A 19,382-nucleotide genomic window follows, 5' to 3' on the forward strand; every position below is an offset into this window, starting at 1 on the left:
GGTAGAAGATAAAATAAATATAAAAGACTACTGACTTGTTTTTAAATGTCTTCTGTATTAAACTGCACTTTTCTTAATGGTAATATTTTGATATAATAAGCTGAACCACCTCAGAAGCAGATTTCCAAACTGTGAATCATAAAAACACAAATGCATGTGTAGAAATATGAAAATAACAGCCTGACTGTTTGCGCCGGTGCAGCTATGATGATATAGAATTGATCACAGTGTGCTCTGCAGTTAGCGAAGTAATCTAATCCTGGACTTCCTTTTAAAAGCAACAGCAGACACTTTCTGTGTCAGCGTCAGCTCAGTTTCATTGCAGCCTTTTAAGAGTATTAACTGAGCCTGTCCTACACAGGTGTGAAAGCCTGCTCTTTAAAGTCTCCTGTTGTATTTGCCTACTGGGTTTTTAGTAATCCCTGTGGGCAGGTCTCTTAATCAAAAAGCAAGCAGTGATGGCCTGCTGGTGAATCATTGTTGGCAAATAAATATATAAATGTGAGATTCAGCACCTGGTAAAGGTTTTATTCTGGCAACGGTGTTGAATAAATCCTTTTAAAGTCAGGAGAAAGGCGCTGTGGTTCTTGCTGCAAGCTTGACTGCAGGATCAATACAACTCTCATATCCTTCACTAAAAGCCAAGCTGAAGCCACCGGCCAGGTAGCCAAGCCCAGCGAGAGCCTGTGTGGGAGAAACACTTGTGCTTGTTTAGCTGAAAAGATAGAAAACATACATCCTACTAGCACTCGTCTTACAAGTCAGAGTTTGCATAAAGTAATGTGATATAATTTGTCATTAAAAGTAGCTGCTTTCCAGATTGTGTTACAGTAGAGGACGTTAACCTGCCAGGAGAGAAGGCAGACGGTGCTAGCACTGCTAAAATTGGTGACATACTGGGTATCTGCTACACCCCAACCTTCTTCCATACTGGAGGAGCCGATGATACCTGCAACAGGGGAATATCAGCACATTTGTATAGTTATTTCTAAAACTAGTGTTTTGAAACAGATGCAAGACATTTTTATTTTTTACTAGTTTACTGTTTTTTGGGTGGGGGGGTTGCTGTCATCACAGCAACATGGCAGTGCAGCCATTGGCATTGTTGCCCAATAGCGCAAACATGTGAATCTCCGGGTTTTGTTTTGACATTTCTCTGTGGAGCTGGCATGTCCTTTCCTCCAGCTACTCTGGCTTCCTCCCACAGTCCAGACGTGCAAGTTAGGTTAATTAAGGATTTTAAAGTTGGCAAACTCCTGGCAACCACCGATCGCTGGCAAGACCTCCTTGTGACTGAATATAACAAACGCTCACCAGCTAATCCTCGCGCTGTAGTGGAAAGAGTGCGACGTAAAGTAGAAATAGAACGTTCACCTTATAAGAAAAACTGCATCTTTGCTGCAAGCAAAACATTTCAAAAGGCCTCTGTGAGTAAGGCCTAAATTGGCCTTACTCACAGAGTAAGTTAGATAAAGTGCGTGCGGGCATAGAATAACGTGGAAAACAGAGAATGTTTATAATCAGAATACCAGTTTGTTCCATTCAGTTGCCGTATTTCACAGCTCACTGAGCTTATCTACCAATTTCTTCAGTACATGCTTTCCTCTGGTGGCAAATGCTCTGCAGTATAGGCTACTGCAATACATTCAATGCAAAATCTCCATAATAACAAATCTCATAAGCTACCACTTGCAAATACCACAGAATAGTGACCCCGGGCACCTTATAACAGCTGCAGGAGAAAACTTAAGATATAAGATAGCAACTGAAGAACCAATATGTTACTTATTACTTATTACTTGTTACTTATTTGTTTATTTATTTGGTAGTGTCCCCACAAGAAAGAAAAGGCATAAATAATTGTGAGTGTTAGTGCATTGCATGGCTAATGTGGCTAACATAATCATTAGCTTGATTGTAGATCAAAGCAGCCGATCAGAGGGAGCTGCCTCTTATGATCTGTAAGCTAACAGCGGTTTTTCCATGATGAATCCATTCTCATCTCTGGAAATACTCTAGTTAGGTGAAAGGTGACACATGGGTAGAGTGTGCAGGTGGAAAGACATATGATCACTCGCTGTGACTGCTAGAAGGCCGTTAGTTTGAACTTTAGAAGCTGGGAGGGTAAAGTCCACTTTACGCCCAATCAAACTGGCATTTGTATCCTCACATATAGCTCTGTCTGGTAATGTCTTAAAAAGTTCAGGGGGTGGTGCATCTGTGAAATTGGCTCCTGAAAAGGGCAGAAACTCACTTGGATTTGAGCCTAAAGGAACTGAAACAATCGGTTTGAAACACAGACGTTGTAGAATGTAAGATTTTGAGCTGAAGCTTTTAAGATTTCATATTTCAGTGACTGGAATAAATTCCGTTTAAACCTGAGCAGGGTTTTAAATATGTTTTTACTGCTGATGTGAAGTGAAGTCATTGCCCCTGTCTGTCTAGAAAATCCTCCTCATCTGACAATATCACTCGTATCCCTGCCTTTTCTTTTAAAATCTGTACCTTCAATTTAAATTACACCTTAACTGACAGGGCAGGTTAGCTTGTGCAAAAAGATTTGTCACAATCTTAGCTGCGGATCTTATTCGCCTTGCACCGGTAATTTGTCTTGCAGCATGAAAAACAGACATCACACTTCAAAAAGAAAGTAATTTGGTAAAAATGATGATTAGCATGAACATAATTTAAAACACATAAATGCAAAAGCAAAAGAAAGAGCATGAGACGGTGGGTCCCGATGATTGGATTTACTTAATTACTTTTCATCAGAGTAAAATCTAGAACCTGAGAACTGAATCGATCTTATGAGTAAGGTGACCCGTTACATCATCATGCTCGGTTTTACTTTACTAAATCCTGTTATTTCCGCCAAAGTCTCTAAGAACGTAGACGCACTGTTAAAACATCCATATGGGAGCGTGTCAGGACATGCTGTCTGACCGTAGCGGTGACGTAACGGATCTTGAGACAGGGGAAGAAGAGCCTTTGGCAAGACCTCTGGGCTACTTTTCTCTCCCTATTTAGCATATTTAATCTAGTCTGATTTGCATTGTGTGGATGGCAGCCAGAGGAGAAAGAAATGGAGGGGGAGCATCTTTTTTTCTGGTTGGAGTCGGTGTTTTTTATTTTACCTCTTGTTCTGTGTGGTCTGCTGCTTTTGTGATGTCACTCCACCAATTTTAAATAATCCAACTATTATGGAGCGGATAACATTTTGTACAGACAGACAGTCCCTAGAAGATTAATCCTAGTAACTTTGATCCGTTGATCTTTGCTCTACACCACCATGAGAAAGAAATCTTCTGTTCAAAGTGAAAGGTCGTAAGGTTCAAATGACCTTTGGAGCATCATCAGGTCATAATTTTAATCTCTCAAAAAGAAATTATTGGAGTGATTACTGCAAGGTTGTGTCAGTTCTGCCCTGAAAAACCAAAACAGGCTTTTTACTGCTTGTTAGCAAATTTATGTAGCATATTCATGCGAGCATAGTAATTATAATTTTGTTAATGTGTTGAGACTGTGCCAGACACGACTGGACAGTCTTCATAAATTTTACCTCCTTTCCATTTGTTTGATCATTCTGATGTTTATTTTACTGCTTAACCATACTGCCATTTTTTAAGTAACAGGAAGAAATTTATTGATAATTGTGGTAGATCTATTTCTTTGTTTTTACCATCACCTGTTAAAAATACGTAGGGCCTTAGTCATAAAGGCCCGGAGACCAATCATGGGGGGGAAATGAGTATTCCTCAGCTGGGTGCGAGTGGTTCCTGGAGGTTGCTGGCTAAAGCTCCTGGTCAGTGCCCCTGTTAACCACCAGTTGCTAAGGAGAAGTGTTTATTCTGTGACCAGTTGGTGAGTGGTTACTGGCAGCTGCTAGTGTGAAGTTGACTGGATACAGTGCTGCCCAGAAAAACCTCCTTATGATTGCTTTGGTCACTAGCAGGTTGCCACAGTCTCCAGTAGTTGGCATGGAAAAAAGACTCACAGAAAGTTGTTTATTACTGCTGCAACCAGCGCATTTCTAAAAGTACAACATTTATTTTTTAATTAAACTCCCCCCGTTTCCAGATTGTGTCACACTTTATCAAGTTTCACTGCAGTTCGGAGAGTAAAAAGCGAGTCGGCATCTTCCATGCAAACTACTGGCAAGTGTAGAAATTTGCTGGAAACCAAAGCAAACACAAGGAGGTTTCTGGTGCGGCAGCCTCTTTGCAATCTCACCAACTGATTAGGTAATACCCATTTTTCCCTAGCAACCAGGCACGCTAGGGGGTCACCAATAGGTCTCTAGGTCTAATCACAAGGTCTTTGGGTCTCATCTTGTATCTTGAAGTTGAATGAGTGTATATATGAGCAGGATCTCAGGTCATGTTTTAAAACATGTTTATGGTCCTATGTGAAGCTTAATCACGTGCTATGTAGACAGTAAACGCAGACTGAGAAATGACTTTTCATTGAAGCTGGAGGCGGCTTGTGTCTCATATTGTTGAAAAAGAAACATTGTTTGCATATTAATAGATTCTTTTCAATCAGGGTCAAGGCAAAAATTATCACACAGTACAGTATATTTATTTATTTATTTAAATTTGAAGTAGTCTATAGAATAAGGCTCTGCAGTGTGGTAAAACAAAAAAAAAACCTGGCAAAAGATATGCAGTGGAAACTGTATCTGTGCTTTGCTTCTCCATCTGTTGGGACCACAAAGCAGCCTCGTGTCCGTGTGCTTGCGTAAATCAGCACTGCGTCTCTCTGACGTCACAGGTTGCGTGTCACCTACTACGACACTACTGTTATTACCCAGCAGCCAACCGTGCATTTTACAGTTCTGTGAATGGGTCACGTCACACTGCCACCACTGCTGCTCAGTTCCCCTTGGTGTCTCCTTTCCCTGCAGGGGGGGTGGAAGAGAAGAGTAGGAGGGCTGAGAGACAGTGATGGGTGGAGGAAAAGCGTAGGGTTGGTTGTTGGATGAGTGACTGATTGGAGGGATAAAAAGAAAGTGACATCGCCATTTACCCCGGGGAGGTTTTAGATTGTCGGTTTCCTGACCATTAGGTGAGGTCGTTGGCATGCGACACATTTACTTAATGTAAAAGTGTAAAGTGTTAGTCCCCATAGGGAAATAGTTCCTCTGCATTTAACCCATTCACCCAGTGAAGCAGTGGGCAGCCACCAGTGCAGCGCCCGGGGAGCAGTGTGTAGGGACGGCACCTTGCTCAGGGGTACCTCAGGGTAGCCGTTCAGTGGAGTCGAACCCACGACCTTCCGATCATGGGGCCACCACTCTACCTACTGAGCTATCCCTGCCCTTGAGTAGCTGGATCAATCTTCACTCCCTGTCTCGTGACTGGCTGTGACTTTCTATATATAGTCTCTAACATGAGGGAAAGCTTGCGCACATCTTCCCTCCATCAATGCACTTAAGTGCCGTCTCCTCGTCTTGCAGCCATCAAAGCACAATAGTGACTGACTTTGCTCTCCACTTTCAAAGTGTCTGGGGGGGATTCATCGTACACTGACAGCAGCCAATGCTGTACTGGGCAGCAGCAAGCACAGCAACGCTGCTCCACTTACTCAAAACAGCCACCAAGAGCTCATTCTTATTCCGTCAGTTTCTCATGCAGATCCCCAGACGCTGCTTCACTTTGTTGTTATTCATCCATTTCTGTTGGCTCTTACTTTCTAGCCTCCCTTAATCTTTAAGTCAAATAAGTCAATAGTTATTGGATACATGCAGGTTCATAGGGAGAAAATTACATAGGGCTGAAATTACATCTAGTTTGCACCACCCAAAGTCACAAGGCTTGTTCTGTCCTGATGGGCAAATAGTGTTTAAATTCTCACGTAATTTTACAGGTGATGATCTGGTTAAAGGGATTTTTAAAGGACACTGCACATTTCTTTCTTTAACACCAACACAAATAACAGTTTTCATGTTGAATTGATGGGAACAAATTGAAGTGAATGAATTATATAGGTTTTATATTTAATGTGACAAGGCTCTTCTACATTGCAAGTCATTCCTTGTAGTTGTGTACATTATTAAGCTTTATGGGTCACATCCGCATCCAGAAAAGCAGTTGTGTAAGAGAGCATGTATACTTTGCTGTATAGTGTAAAGCTGTTTATTATATTCACTGTCTTTACTTGTGTATGAATCCTGAGTGTTAAACAGAATACTGCTTTCTGCTTAATCTCCCACAATTTGCAGTGTTTTGCTACAGTTCATAATAACACCCTCCGCATTGTAGTGAAAAATCGAGCATCAGTTCTGTAGACAGCAGGTGAGAAACGCGAAAGAGACATTTCAGCCTGTAAATGCAAGATTATGGAAAACCCAGCAAAACTTTCCTCGCTCATGCCAAACCTGGGGCGGATGGGAAGAGTAATAATCATCTAATTCTCTCTGTGGTGAAAGAATAATGGGCAAAATCCTGTAGAGGCACCAAACCTGTGACTGGACCATTATGCACAGCTGTTATTCTGTGCTAATTATTTTTGAGCTGACACACCAACTAGATCTTGATTAAAAATGAAAAAGAAAACTCTTTGATTTTGTCCCAATCTTTGTCAGTTTTATCAGCTGAGACACGTCAGCATGTGCTCAGAGTCAAGCACATGTAGATGTGGGCTCGTATTTTTTTAAATAATTCTACATAAAACACGGCCTGTCTTTGTTTTCCTTTTGTAATCGGTCAGCTCGCTGCATTCGTGCGTCTGGGAACGCGCAGCAATCACATGCACTTGCCTATATATAACACCCCAGGTGTAAAGTAGTTCAGGATGTAATTAGCCGGCCTGTTTGATCGGCAGCAGTGCCACTACAGCTGTGACTCATGAGCGAATGCACGAACCACATATAAATTACTCCAGCTTCTTTTTTTCCCCACATTTGAAAAACACACTCATCCATTTTATTGGATTGTTTTGTTCCTGATCCCTTTCAGTCTTTGATCCTGAGGTCTGGCAGGAGAAAGAATTTGTTGCGTGATTAAGAACAGGAAGTTACACACACCTGATAAGCCAGGCATGGGCAGGTACCTGTCACCAGCTGAAGGAGAATTTCATGCTGAAGGAAAATTAATGACAGGAAATGTATCTGGCTGCTGGATTTCATATGTGTCTGTGTGTGTATGTAGCTGTCAGAATATTGAGCTCTTTCACTAGTGAGATCATAAAAGACTTTGCTACGATGACTCATAAAGCACCAATCTTCAGAAAGTCTTACACTGCATAAACTGCTGCCACAGGCTTAGCCTTATAAACCTGCCGGCTCTGTCTGTCACAGATCATCCCTCTGCATCACTCCCCACCACCAGCAGGGAAAAACACGTCTCACTTTTGCTCGCATAATAAGAGATAATTCAGCTCCTCGCAGTCCACATCACTAAAGATGTGATCAGCACAGGATACGCAAGCGTGGTGGGGTACAGCGTTATTCCCGCTCAAGGAAAGATTTCATCGACTGACCTTAGCTTTCATGATTTCTTCAGTCACGCATCATGACATTCCCTGAAAGCATTTTTCCTCCCTCAGTCCATCCTCTGAGGGCTGTGTCTGGCCTCGTTGTGTCAGACTGCTGCCCCCTCAAGGCGCCCGGACGCATCACAGATCGGTCCCGATGGTGGCAGAGCTGGAAATGTTAGAGCGAGGGCACGGGAGTTATTTCTGTATTTATACCTCGTGCCATGTCTGAGGCTATAAATGCAAACGCTTGCAGCTTGTTGGGCACCCGTACTTATTTTATCTCTATCAGCAGACATAATGAGACATGATGGTGAATTTCGTCAACACTAAACCTGAACTTTAAAAGCAGGAGCTAACCAGAAGCCTTTTTATTCTAATCAGACTTGAAGGCTTTTACATGCTCTAAACTATCCACGGGTATGAGTTTACCTGGGGGACTCCGATATAACCCAAAAGATGTTTTCCCTCAAATTTAGCTAATTTGCTTCTTCTTTTTTTTCATGAAGAACACTTTGCGTCTTGAAATATCAGGAATAAATGCATTGTATCTTGCTGCAAGTTATATTGCTGTTTGGCAGCAGTCTCTGGAATACCAGATTCATTTCACTGATGATCACTGAGACTGATATTGCACTCATCGTTGACACCCTGTTTTATGTCTTCAGGGTGACAACTTGTGTTTAGATTTCGTGTCATTTCCACCTGAGGAGGGTCAGAGGGCTGGATCTGTTTAGCATGGGCTAGCAAAGAAATCAAAATGTTTGAAGAGCTTATATCCACAGACAGGATGCTCCAGCTGCTGAGAGTGGCAGAACGAAGTCATCTACTGAAACAGATGCAGAACAAGATGAAAAAGGGACGACCGTGTCACCCACTGCGGACAAATTTTCCTCTTTTGTCATTGTCTCATATTAGCAATAAGAGTGCAATCTCAATTATTAATCAGAGTCAAAATAAAAACAAAATAAAATGATGAATCTTCATTTTAAGCTTGCACTTATGAGAAACCTTTTATTATCTGTGCCTGTACTTTGCTCAGGGCTTTTTTCATATTGTTCAGATTCAGTTATTTAACGTCATCACTGAGAATCACAGAAATTTCTTCGACCTCTTGCACTTGCAGCATTTCACCTTTTCATGATTTGCCGGCCTGATAATTCTTTTTTTTTTTTTTTTTTTGGTTTGTTTGTTTTGCAGAGAGTGAGCGAGAAGGTCGGGGGAGCAGAAGGAACAAAGCTTGATGATGACTTCACTGAAATGGAAAAGGCACGACTGCACTCACACATTCACATTATCACCTTGTTGTTCAATAATTTCCAGAAATTATTGCACTTATTATCAAAACTTTGTTGGACTAACATGGACCATTTAAAGAGAACGTTGGTCAAGAATCCACTGATTTCGTTTTCGTACGCTGACGTTACTGTAAAAACTCTAAAGTTGTGGAGACATGTTTCACACATATTTGCACCAACGCTGAATTTAAACTAAAAAGCTGCAAGAGAAGTGTGCTTGAAAAGGTCTAATACCTTTGGGATGTTGCACCCACTTTACAGCTCCATGTTACACCTATGAGCAGAGCATGGATGTGTGTTAGTACTTGTTTGCGATGTGAGCTATCTGATATCCTCGTGTAATAATGTTGTTGCAGCTTGTCATTTCTTACCTGTAATTTCTTTCTTTGCCTTGTGTATCTCCTTCCACGTTGTGGTGTGCAGAGGGTGGACACCACAGCTCGAGCGGTGATGGACATCATCACAAAGACCACTGAGTATCTGCAGCCTAACCCAGGTAACATGATGGTTATCCCACAAACTTCAGGATTGGTTTTTGGTGTTGCTGGCTGACCTTTACCTGTGTTACCACTTTTCCAGTGTTATTTCATTCACTAATGGTTAATCCAAAATGCTTATTAGCCTTAATTTCTTCTTGTATTTTGCAACATTAATCTGCAAATTAAACTTCCTGTAAACAATAAACTAATTTTAGCCATTTTAATTACATTTTAGGCTTGTGGATCATGACTGCAGATTTAATTCCTTCAAACGTGAATCCCAGAAGCATTGGATTTCATTAGTTTTCTGTCTCTTTAGCCACAAGAGCAAAGATGAGCATGATGAACTCCATGTCACGCATCCGAGGCCAAGAGAAGGGGCCGGGCTATACCCAGACTGAGGTCATCCTGGGGGAGGCCATGCAGAAGTTTGGCAGGGAGCTCGGAGAGGAGTCAAACTTTGGTGAGCTGCAGCACATTAAAAGCTGGTCACAGAAAGTCTGACAAACACTTTTCTTACAGACTCTGCAAGAACAAAGCAGAACGATTTTATTCCTTCAAGTACGCAGGAAAGAAATATCATGAAAAATGTATGAGTCTGTTTTCCAGCCAAGATCCACAGCAGAGTGCCTTTTTCATGACTGAACATTAAGATGTTTTTCAAAGAGAAGCACCTGTTTTGAAAATCTGCTGTAGGCTCTAACGAGAGAGTTACACTTAAAATCCCCACATTTTTCTGCATCATACACTGAAATCAAAACACGTGTTCACATGTTATGTGGCGACTAAATACAAAATGTGTGTTGTTTTTGTAGGTCTTGCGCTGATTGATGTTGGAGAAGCCATGCGTGAGCTTGGAGAGGTTAAGGATGCTCTGGACATGGAGGTGAAGCAGAACTTTGTGGATCCTCTGCAGAACCTTCACGACAAAGATCTCAGGGAGATCCAGGTACTCTGACACTGCGGCATGGTGGGGGTGGGGGACTAATGAAAATCATCTCTGGGTCGGGAATTCATATCACCTGTCTGGTTTTTCTCGTTTCAGCACCACCTGAAGAAACTGGAAGGTCGACGTCTAGACTTTGATTATAAAAAGAAACGTCAGGGCAAATTGACGGATGACGAACTCAAACAAGCGCTTGAGAAATTCGATGATTCCAAGGAGGTCGCTGAGCAGAGCATGTTCCACCTGTTGGAGAGTGATGTAAGCACTATGCACTTCCCCAAATTCATCAGCACACATGACATATGTGAACCTCTGAACATGTCTGAGAGTGAATCCCGGTTAGATTTTAGATTTTACCTGGTGGGCTTCACATTAAGTCCTCAATCGTTTTGGCCTAAAGAAAAAATATAAAAAGATTCCTGAAAGATGAGTTTTACAGTCAAAAATACAAAATAAGTTCATTGGATTTGTATGAAACTTTGGTGATAAAGGTTTAAAGTAGAAACACATCAGCCTGTTGTATGGATGTGTAGCAGATCTTGTGCTTCTTCTCTGTGCATCAACAGATTGAACAGGTGAGCCAGCTGGCTGCATTGGTTCACGCTCAGGTGGAGTATCACACCCGAGCTGCCGAGATCCTCACACAGCTGACCAGTAAGATCGATGAACGGTCAGTACTGACATTTCACTTTCCCGCTGGGTCTTCTCATGATTTACATGTTTGAAGTGTTATTTAGTGATGCAGCAAAGCCAGAGAAACAGAATCTCTGAGGGATTATTTGGCTTTTTCTAGGATAAAGGATACTTCCACCAAACCAAGGAAAGAGTTTGTCCCAAAACCGCGCACATCTATGGACTTCTCCATCAATTTGAGCCAAAATGGAGGTGTCCACAGTGCTCGCTCTCCAGGTGAGAACTAGAATACAAACTTACTGTTCAGGAAGATGCCCAGAAACTAGTCCTTGTACTATATGTATACTTTCATCTCAATTTTGAGAATCTCGTGAGTCTAATTTTGTTTTCAAGGATAGTTTCTGGGCTACTTTCAAAACTTATTTTTTTCCCTTCATTTAACCTTTCTCCGTTTTTCATTTTCACTATAAATTCTCAAATAAAAAACAACACTAACACAGATGTAACAGATTAACTGATAAAACCTTACTCATACCTTTCGCTGATGAATATTTGACTTTGTTCAAATTTTAGGCCACTTACAATCATGTGGAAAACAGAGTTTCACAGGACTGCAGCATCATAAGCAAAAAACTATATACATCATCAACCCACCTTTATTCACAGCTCTCTGAAAGTCCCACAACAGCATTTCAGTCAGGTTCAGGTCTGGACTGGGCCATTGCAACACTATGCCGCTATTTTTTTTCCTTTCTTCTGGAAACCCTTACAAGCAAGCCAGACTTTAGTCCAGTCTTCAGTTGTTCAGTTTTGGGGCCTGCAGAGTCTGAGATGTAGCTCTTGGGGTTTTTGCAGTTTCTCTGAGCATCGGCATGAATTCTCTGGGATGTCCACTCCTGGAAAGATTGTGGCATTGTGTTAACAAACACCCAAATGCTCCAGATCAGCAAACTGCCAGAACTTCTGCTTTTATAGTGGTGGTGGTCCCACTTGGTGACGATCGGTTAAGGAAGTACATTTGATTAGCGTCTGACTGCTACTTATCCTCCTAATTCCTATGGAAGCAGTATGTCTGCACTGTATCTCTGCACAGAGTCCTGTGCAAACGTTCTTTTTGCTGCAGTCAGGTCTGATTGTAGACCCTTAAATGTACTTGGCAGCATCGCTCTATATTGGCACCCACCTGCCCTTTCACATGCATGTGTGTAAAAAAGCCTGGGGTGTGTGGAGAGCAAATGTCTCTGCCCTTTCGTGCGCATACATGGAAATTCAAAGGAGGGAGAGCAACAGCAGGCCTTCATCCCCAGGGTACAGATCAAACCAGACATCAGTGTCAAGAATTATGAAATTGATAAGTCAGACAGGAACTGTTCTTGGATTGTGGGCAGAGCTTGACTTTATGACCTGCTTGCAGTAACGCTCTGCTCGATATATTTCACAATAAAAGGCTCCCGGAAAAGAATACATCTTCATTGCTCCCATTTAAGCTATTTACTATGAAATATAATATACGCAGGATTCTGCTTTTAACAGCAAAGAGGCACAGTAACAACATCAAAGAACGCATGAAAAATGGAGTAGATCTGCTATCAAGATAAAAGAAAATATGCACAATACACAAACAGTTCCATATTTTGTAACTATTTAAACCAGCAGTTCAAACAGCAGAAGAACAATATGATATTTTTTTTTGCTTTTAAATGGCAGCAGCCAATAAAGGAAGTGAAATATATTTGAGAATTTACAGTGCATCTTTTGGTTTCCTAATTTTATCTTTTCCCCTACTGTTTATTTACAGTTTTTAACATGAACTGATCAGAATATTCATCAACAAATGAGAACCAATGAATCCAACTCTGCACTCTTCTCTTTCCCATTATGATTTTTTTTTTTTTAATTCTTGTAGGTTCGAGGTCTCCAGGTGAGCCAGGTTAAACTTGTGCTTTTTTTTCTACCTTTGTGTGATCATCAGTTCATCATCACCCGTCTTCATTTACACTGGAAACTCAGAACTACTACTTCTTATTTCCTGCACTCCTTCCTTATGTTGTTTCCCTTTTCCGTCTCTGCAGCAAGGTCTCCAGGTGAGACAACAGTGAATCCAGGAGAGATACCACAGTATCTCTTCTTCTTTTTTTGCTTTGTTATACATCTTTTGTTTTTAATTAATATTTTTTTGTGTGAGAGAAACTTGTCAGTTTTAAGTGGATGAAACAAACAGCAGAAAATCACGTGCCGTCCACTTGCCTAACAAAGATTTCTCAACAATGACTTAAAGAACCGCATCGACAGACGAGCATTTGCTGTGTCTGTTTCGTTCTTTTGTGAATTTTCTGACTTATTTTATTTCCCCCACTCTTTCTTTGTCTGTCTGCTTCTCTCATAGCCTGTAGATAAAAGATGGACACAGTTTTAGGGTTTCATACTTGCATGTTTTTTCCCTCTAATGGCCAGCAGGGGGCAACTCTTCAGTTTGCTAAAAGGAGCCCAGTTTTGTAAAATGTATTTCTCACTTCAACCATTTTTCTAATGGCTTTATAGTCAAAGCCTTTAGTTTAAAGTCACTAGCAGGGTATACTGGGATCACGTCCTGGTTCTCTTGCTTGTTATGTTTTTCAAAACACAGATGTTGCACAGAGGTTGATGTTGTAAGGGGTTATGTCCATCTTTTGTCTACAGTCTATGGCCTTTCCACCTCTTTTCAAATTGTTGTTTTTCTTCCTGCTCTCTTGTCTACTGACTCGTCATCGCTGTGATCACTGTAATTCCATCAGTTCATCATTTCTCCATCTGAAGATTTGAGTGATAAAATTCTCATCGCACACCCTTCTTCTTTTTCTTTCTCCTTTGCAGCAAGATCTCCAGGTGAGCAAGAGTGACTTGGGAAGAGATGCCACATCTCGCTATCACTCTTATTTTTATCCTTCCATAAATGGACTTTTGAATAAGTGTATTCTTGTTTTTTCATTAATTTTTTTGTTTTTGTTTGTTTGATTGCAGTGCTAACCCCCGTTTGTTCTCTTTTTTTGAGCTCTTTTTTTCTTTAAAGAGTAATCTGACATTTTTGGAAATGTTCTTGATTGAGTATTTGCTTAGCCTTACATAAGAACATCCCTGTCTGGACACTAAATATAAAGCTATAGCCAACCAACTGACAGACCTGGGTAGCAGCTCATCTTAACAAATTTCACCTGCTGGCACCTGTAAACCTCACTAATATTCTTTTACGAGAGTTAATATTAACTTTTTGGAGGTCCTTGTAAACTGCTCAGAGCCAGATAAAACAGATTAAATAATAACACCTTCAACAAATGATGTATTCAGATTCAGAAGACTTTATTTATCCCCAAGGGGCAATCTAGAGACTGACCTTGCCGACCATACATACAATACACAAACATCACATTGGGGAGACAGGTCAGGCTAGGTAGCTGGTCGGTCAGGCGCACGACCAGCGACCCGGAACCGAACAACAATGGAAAATGCACAACATGGGAAAGACGAGGAGAAAAAAAGAACTCCCCCCAGACTGAGCTCCAACAGGGAGATCAGTTTGAGAACAGCACATAACACATGAATCATCACATCTCACAACACAGAAGACATAAGCTTCAAAGGCGTTTAGAGGGGGTGGGGGGGGTGAGTGTAAATATATCAGGAAAGTGTTTACAGAGGTCAAGCCAGAAACCTGTTTTCCCATAAACCTCAATAGGGCTTTTCGCAACCACAGCTATCGCCATCTGGTGGCCTTGCAATAGAATGCAGATAAAAAGGACTTCCTGGCTTCGTTCTTCCAACCCTCTGTGGGCCAACTCTTCTTTTAATGTGCTGTTGTCAGATTTTAGTGAGCTCATTACTGTCCCCCTGAGGTTGGAGGCTCAAGGCTGTATAACACTCACTTGTATGTTGCACCTGCACAGGGAAACGATGAGCCAGTTACACGGTCAAAAACAGATGTTAAGAAATGCCACACAGGCTATAACACAACAACTCTGAACGCTACGCCATAAGGACATTTCCTAAAATATTAAACTGCTCTTTGAAACGCTAATTATATTCGCGGCTACTGATGCTTTGTGTCTCTTTTGCTTTGTCTCCTGCTCTCTTTCCCTCTTTTAGCCAGGTCTCCAGGTGAGCCTTTCACAAGCTTTTCTTGTGGTTATTCTGCTTGTAATCAATGTGTGGAGTCTCATCTCCTTCGCCTGCCTCTCCTAACTCTACTTTTATTTGTTTATCTCTCCGAACCGCTCTCTTCCTCTTCTCCAGCCCCCATGGACCAGCCCTGCTGTCGTGCGCTGTACGATTTTGACCCTGAGAACGAAGGTGAGCTAGGCTTCAAGGAGGGCGATATCATCACCCTTACCAATAAGATTGATGACAACTGGTACGAGGGGATGCTGCAGGGCAACTCGGGCTTCTTTCCCATCAACTACGTGGATATCCTGGTGCCGCTGCCCCACTAGGATGTCTCGGCAGTGTCCGAAGCTGCGACACGATAAATCCTGGCCTCCAGTTCCTCCTCCAAGTATTCCCAGTAACCTTTTCCTAAACATTCCTACTTATCCACCTGCACTCCGCTTTAAAGGAGTCAAAACGGCAACGAAACAATAACCAATGAAGATGTGAGCGAGAGTGATGATAACTTAAAGGAAGCACTCTTAAAGAAAGCGAGGGGAGGGGAAAAAAAGAAAACAGCATTTATAGTCTTGTTTCCCCCTTATCCCACGAGTCACCTTCAGGCTTCCGTAGTCATTTTATCCGTTTCCATCCCAGCTTTTGTCTCGCTTTAGGTTGGCTGTCAGTCCGTCACAAGCTTCTCAGCGCAGGCTTGCAAAATCACACTCTGTATCTCTGTGTTTCGTGAAAACCTTTGCAGTAGATAGAAACTCTTTTTTTCCTCAAACTACCACTACAAAATAATCTGTAGTTCCAGCATGTTTTCAACTGGTTTCATGTTTTTTAAAAAAAATGTTTAACTAACTGAATATTTTTGTTTTCAATTTTCCTTTTTTCGACAGTCGTTGCCTCTTTTGACAGTTCTGGGTGAAACTATGTTCCTGTCATGTCCTAAAAAGAATCAGTTTAAATGAGTTTAGACAAAACTAAAGAGATTCATCAAGTAACACAGTATTTTAATGGGTTTTTTTTGTGCATGTGTTGTAACATATTGGTCATATGTTATACCAAAGTTACTTGTAAAACCTGAATGAAAATGAAACTCCAGCAGGAAGGTATCAGAAAGTCTGTTTGATGGGAACAGGTTTAAGCTTGCAACCTGGAGTTCTTTGGTATTCTATTAGGAGGTGACGCTTTATTAAGTATGTGACACATACCCGAGCCAGTGATTAGTGAAGTGATGACATGATTTTCTAAAAACAGTGAAGTTTAAATTGTTTTGAAGTGATGTAAAGAAAAACTCCGGTGCGCAGGTCTCAGTCCACCGACATGTATTTTATCAGCAGTGTGAAACATGGTTGATGTGTTGTGATATAATGATGTATAAATCTTAACACTTGAGGAAACCATATAATTGTGCAGCTGAAGGAGGCGTAGCTCTTCTTCCTGCATCCCTTACTAGTCCAAGTAGTGTTCTGTAGTTTAGCTTCTGTAAGCCACTGATGATACTAGGCAGGAGTGTTTTAAGGAAAGAGTCCAATGATAGCTTGTTCCTCTCTTTTTTTGTCTTGGTGGAAATTTTATATATCGGTTAAAATTATGCAAACACAAATAGCTTTTTCTTCACGGTTATACAACCGTATAAACCATACCCCTCTCCCCCCTTTTCCACGTCATGCCCGAGCTTAGAAAAACTAGATGTTGTTGTAGATGTCCAATTTTTTCCAACCTGCGATATGCTCGTATGCAGTATTATGTGAGATCGTTTCCCCATCTTTTGGTGATCTACCGATAACCAAGAACTCATATCGACCCAGTCGGGAGCTGTAGTGCACGTTTTATCACTGAGGTTTTCTTTTCTGCAGAACAGCCTGTGCAGCAGCACTGACTGTTTTTATTCAATTATTTATTTATTTTCACCCATCTTGTAGAAATGTTGCGCGTGTATTTTGGGGGCGGGCGGTTTATTTGGGTTTGCATACTCTTCAAGTAATGCACAGGGATGGGGCTGCAGAGAACCTCTGATGCTGAGGTTTTAACATCTACTGTCTCTGACAGTGTTCAACGTTAAAACAAACATGGACCAATTCACTATGTTCAGCAGATCTAAAAGAAAACCTATAAGAATGTTTAACGTATTCGTCTTATAAGACATACTATGCTTATGACAGTGGACCTTTCACACGTTTCTCATACAAAATGTTTGCTTGAATTATATTTATTTATTTCAGTTAATCTATGCTTGTATGAGAAACATGCACTGGGGGCGGGGGGGACTAAGAGTAAGAAACAGCGTAAGACATCTTTATGAGACACAGGATAAATGTAAAACATAAACATTTACTATTTTTTTCTTTGTGTGGAAAATTACAATAAATGATGCAAAATCAGCCGATAACCCATATTTAGTGTATTCTTTTCTTCCAAAGGGAAGCACAATGTTAACAGATGGTATATTTTGTTGGCTGGAGTCTAGCGATACAGTTTTAAAGAGGTATTTATTCTTTTTTTTTTTTAAGACGTAACAAATTCTTCCTTCTTTTTGTCGTTCACTTTTTTAACAATCGTGTGTATCTTTGCCCTCAATGAGGACTGTACAGCTTTTTGTGTTTTGTTTTCACCTCGTGTGTGCGTGTGTGTGTGTGTGTAGTCGCGCATCTACAGTAACGTATCTTATTTTTGTAATTGTGACAGAAGTATACACATACTCTATAGATGTATATATAGTATCTAACCCAGAAGCAATGTGACAGGAGGGATTATGTGCTGCACATGATTGTCTTTGGATTGTTTTTTTGTTTTTTGTTGTTTTGGGGTTTTTTTTGGGGGGGGGGGGGGGGGGGGGGTCTGTTTTTTTTTTTCTTCTTCTGTTCTTGTTTTGTTTTTTTCCTGCACTGGATTCTAAAACTGTACGCTTGATGTAAAGAAAAAAAATGTGTAATTCAGTTCAAATCAGTGTAATTTATTCAAATAAATGCCAAGAAATGGTTATTGGCCTGATGATTTTCCCTTCACAAAACAATCTTTTTGTCCACATCTACACTAAACCTAAGCTCAGTGTGGGCTCATGTAACACGAGCTATTTTACCTCGCTACACCTCTCTGTTATTGTCAGTACACAAGGAAGCGGGGTGGCGACTTAGCTCTGCAAATACAAGAAGGTTGATGCATTATTCATTTTCCTGCTGGATTCTTTCATGATGCGCTGTGAGAAGCGGGGGGTGAAATGGGTCAGGTATGAGAATCTTCTTTTGTGTTTTCAAGACGGCTGAAATATTTAAATAACCCTGTTGGTGTAAGGTCATCAAAAGCATGACTGCAGCTTCAAGCATCTTAAAGGCTCCAAAAGATATTAAACACACTGCAAGCATGTGTAAGCTGGGATATACAAAGCAAACTTTTTTAACCCATACAAACAAGGAATTATGTTGTAGAGCAGCCGCTATCAGCAGTACTGGAAAGTAAGTAAATTTGTTCAAGCTTTCAACTTAACTAAATACTTCAACATCGCACTCTCGTAATAATGCTTTTCTCCTGTAATTTAAGTGGATATAAATAAATTTATTTAATTTATTTCAGTTTTTTACCTATTAAAAACACATAACTGGAGTGTAAATTATACAATATTACACATTAAAAAGCCAGCAGTATATTAAGTGGTTAGAAATAGCACTTAGTCCATTTACCATTTCAAATGCTTACATACACAGTAATGTAAGCATTACTGGAGCACACACTAGAACTACAACTGTTTATTCATTAAAGCAAATACCTAATCAGCCAATCACAAGCAAGCAATCCAATGCATGTAAATATGGTCAAGATGACCTGCTGAAATTCAAACTGAGGATCAAGAAAGGGGATTTAAGTGACTTCAGCTGCTGCAGTGTTCTGGGTTAAAAATCTTTGTTGATGAAGAAAGGCCAGACTGCTTCGAGTTGACAGGAACTCAAGCCAGGTATGCAGAAGAGCATCTCTGAATGCATACCAAGCTGATTCTTGAAGCAGATGGGCTACAGCAGCAGAGGATCACACAGGTTGCTACTCCTGTCAACTAAGAAGAGGAAACTGAGGGTACAGTTCACGTGGGATCCCCCAAAACTGACAACAGAAGATTGGGTAAAAAAAACTCTCTGGTCTGATGCAAACAACATGACAGCATGGATCAGTGCTTCGGGCTGCTGGTGATGTGATGATGGGGGGCATTTTCTCAGCACACTTTGAGCCCGTTTGTACCAACTGAACATCCTCCAAAGGCCAACCTGGCTGTTTTTGCTGACCATGCCAGTCTTCTAATGGGTGTCATTATCATTAAATCGAGCAAGATAACAGACCATATCACAAAGCCCAATCATTTCAAACTGGTGTCCTGAACATGACAGTGAACTCAAAGATGGCTGCCCTTCCTTGAGCCGGTTTCTTCCTGTTAAAAAGAGG

General features: G+C 41.0%; 1 protein-coding gene across 2 annotated transcripts in view; it reads left to right on the plus strand.

The window, feature by feature from the left end:
- sh3gl2a (SH3 domain containing GRB2 like 2a, endophilin A1) overlaps positions 1-17,763 on the plus strand; it is a 37,042-nt gene extending 19,279 nt beyond the window's left edge. Inside the window, exons 2-10 of one of the 2 annotated variants that reach the window (XM_080880297.1) lie at positions 8,674-8,742; positions 9,195-9,267; positions 9,570-9,713; positions 10,066-10,199; positions 10,296-10,454; positions 10,763-10,866; positions 10,990-11,105; positions 12,736-12,750; positions 13,683-15,042. In XM_080880297.1, the coding sequence (XP_080736423.1) occupies positions 8,674-8,742; positions 9,195-9,267; positions 9,570-9,713; positions 10,066-10,199; positions 10,296-10,454; positions 10,763-10,866; positions 10,990-11,105; positions 12,736-12,750; positions 13,683-13,708 (840 nt within the window). In that variant the 3' untranslated portion in view covers positions 13,709-15,042. Of the gene's footprint in view, positions 1-8,673; positions 8,743-9,194; positions 9,268-9,569; positions 9,714-10,065; positions 10,200-10,295; positions 10,455-10,762; positions 10,867-10,989; positions 11,106-12,735; positions 12,751-13,682; positions 15,043-15,095 lie in introns of those variants that run through there. The other variant, XM_080880296.1, reaches the window with a different exon arrangement.
- The last annotated feature ends 1,619 nt before the right edge of the window (positions 17,764-19,382 follow it).

This window comes from Rhamphochromis sp. 'chilingali', assembly GCF_963969265.1.
Source record: "Rhamphochromis sp. 'chilingali' genome assembly, chromosome: 4".
In the NCBI taxonomy this organism is placed as follows: Eukaryota; Metazoa; Chordata; class Actinopteri; order Cichliformes; family Cichlidae; genus Rhamphochromis; species Rhamphochromis sp. 'chilingali'.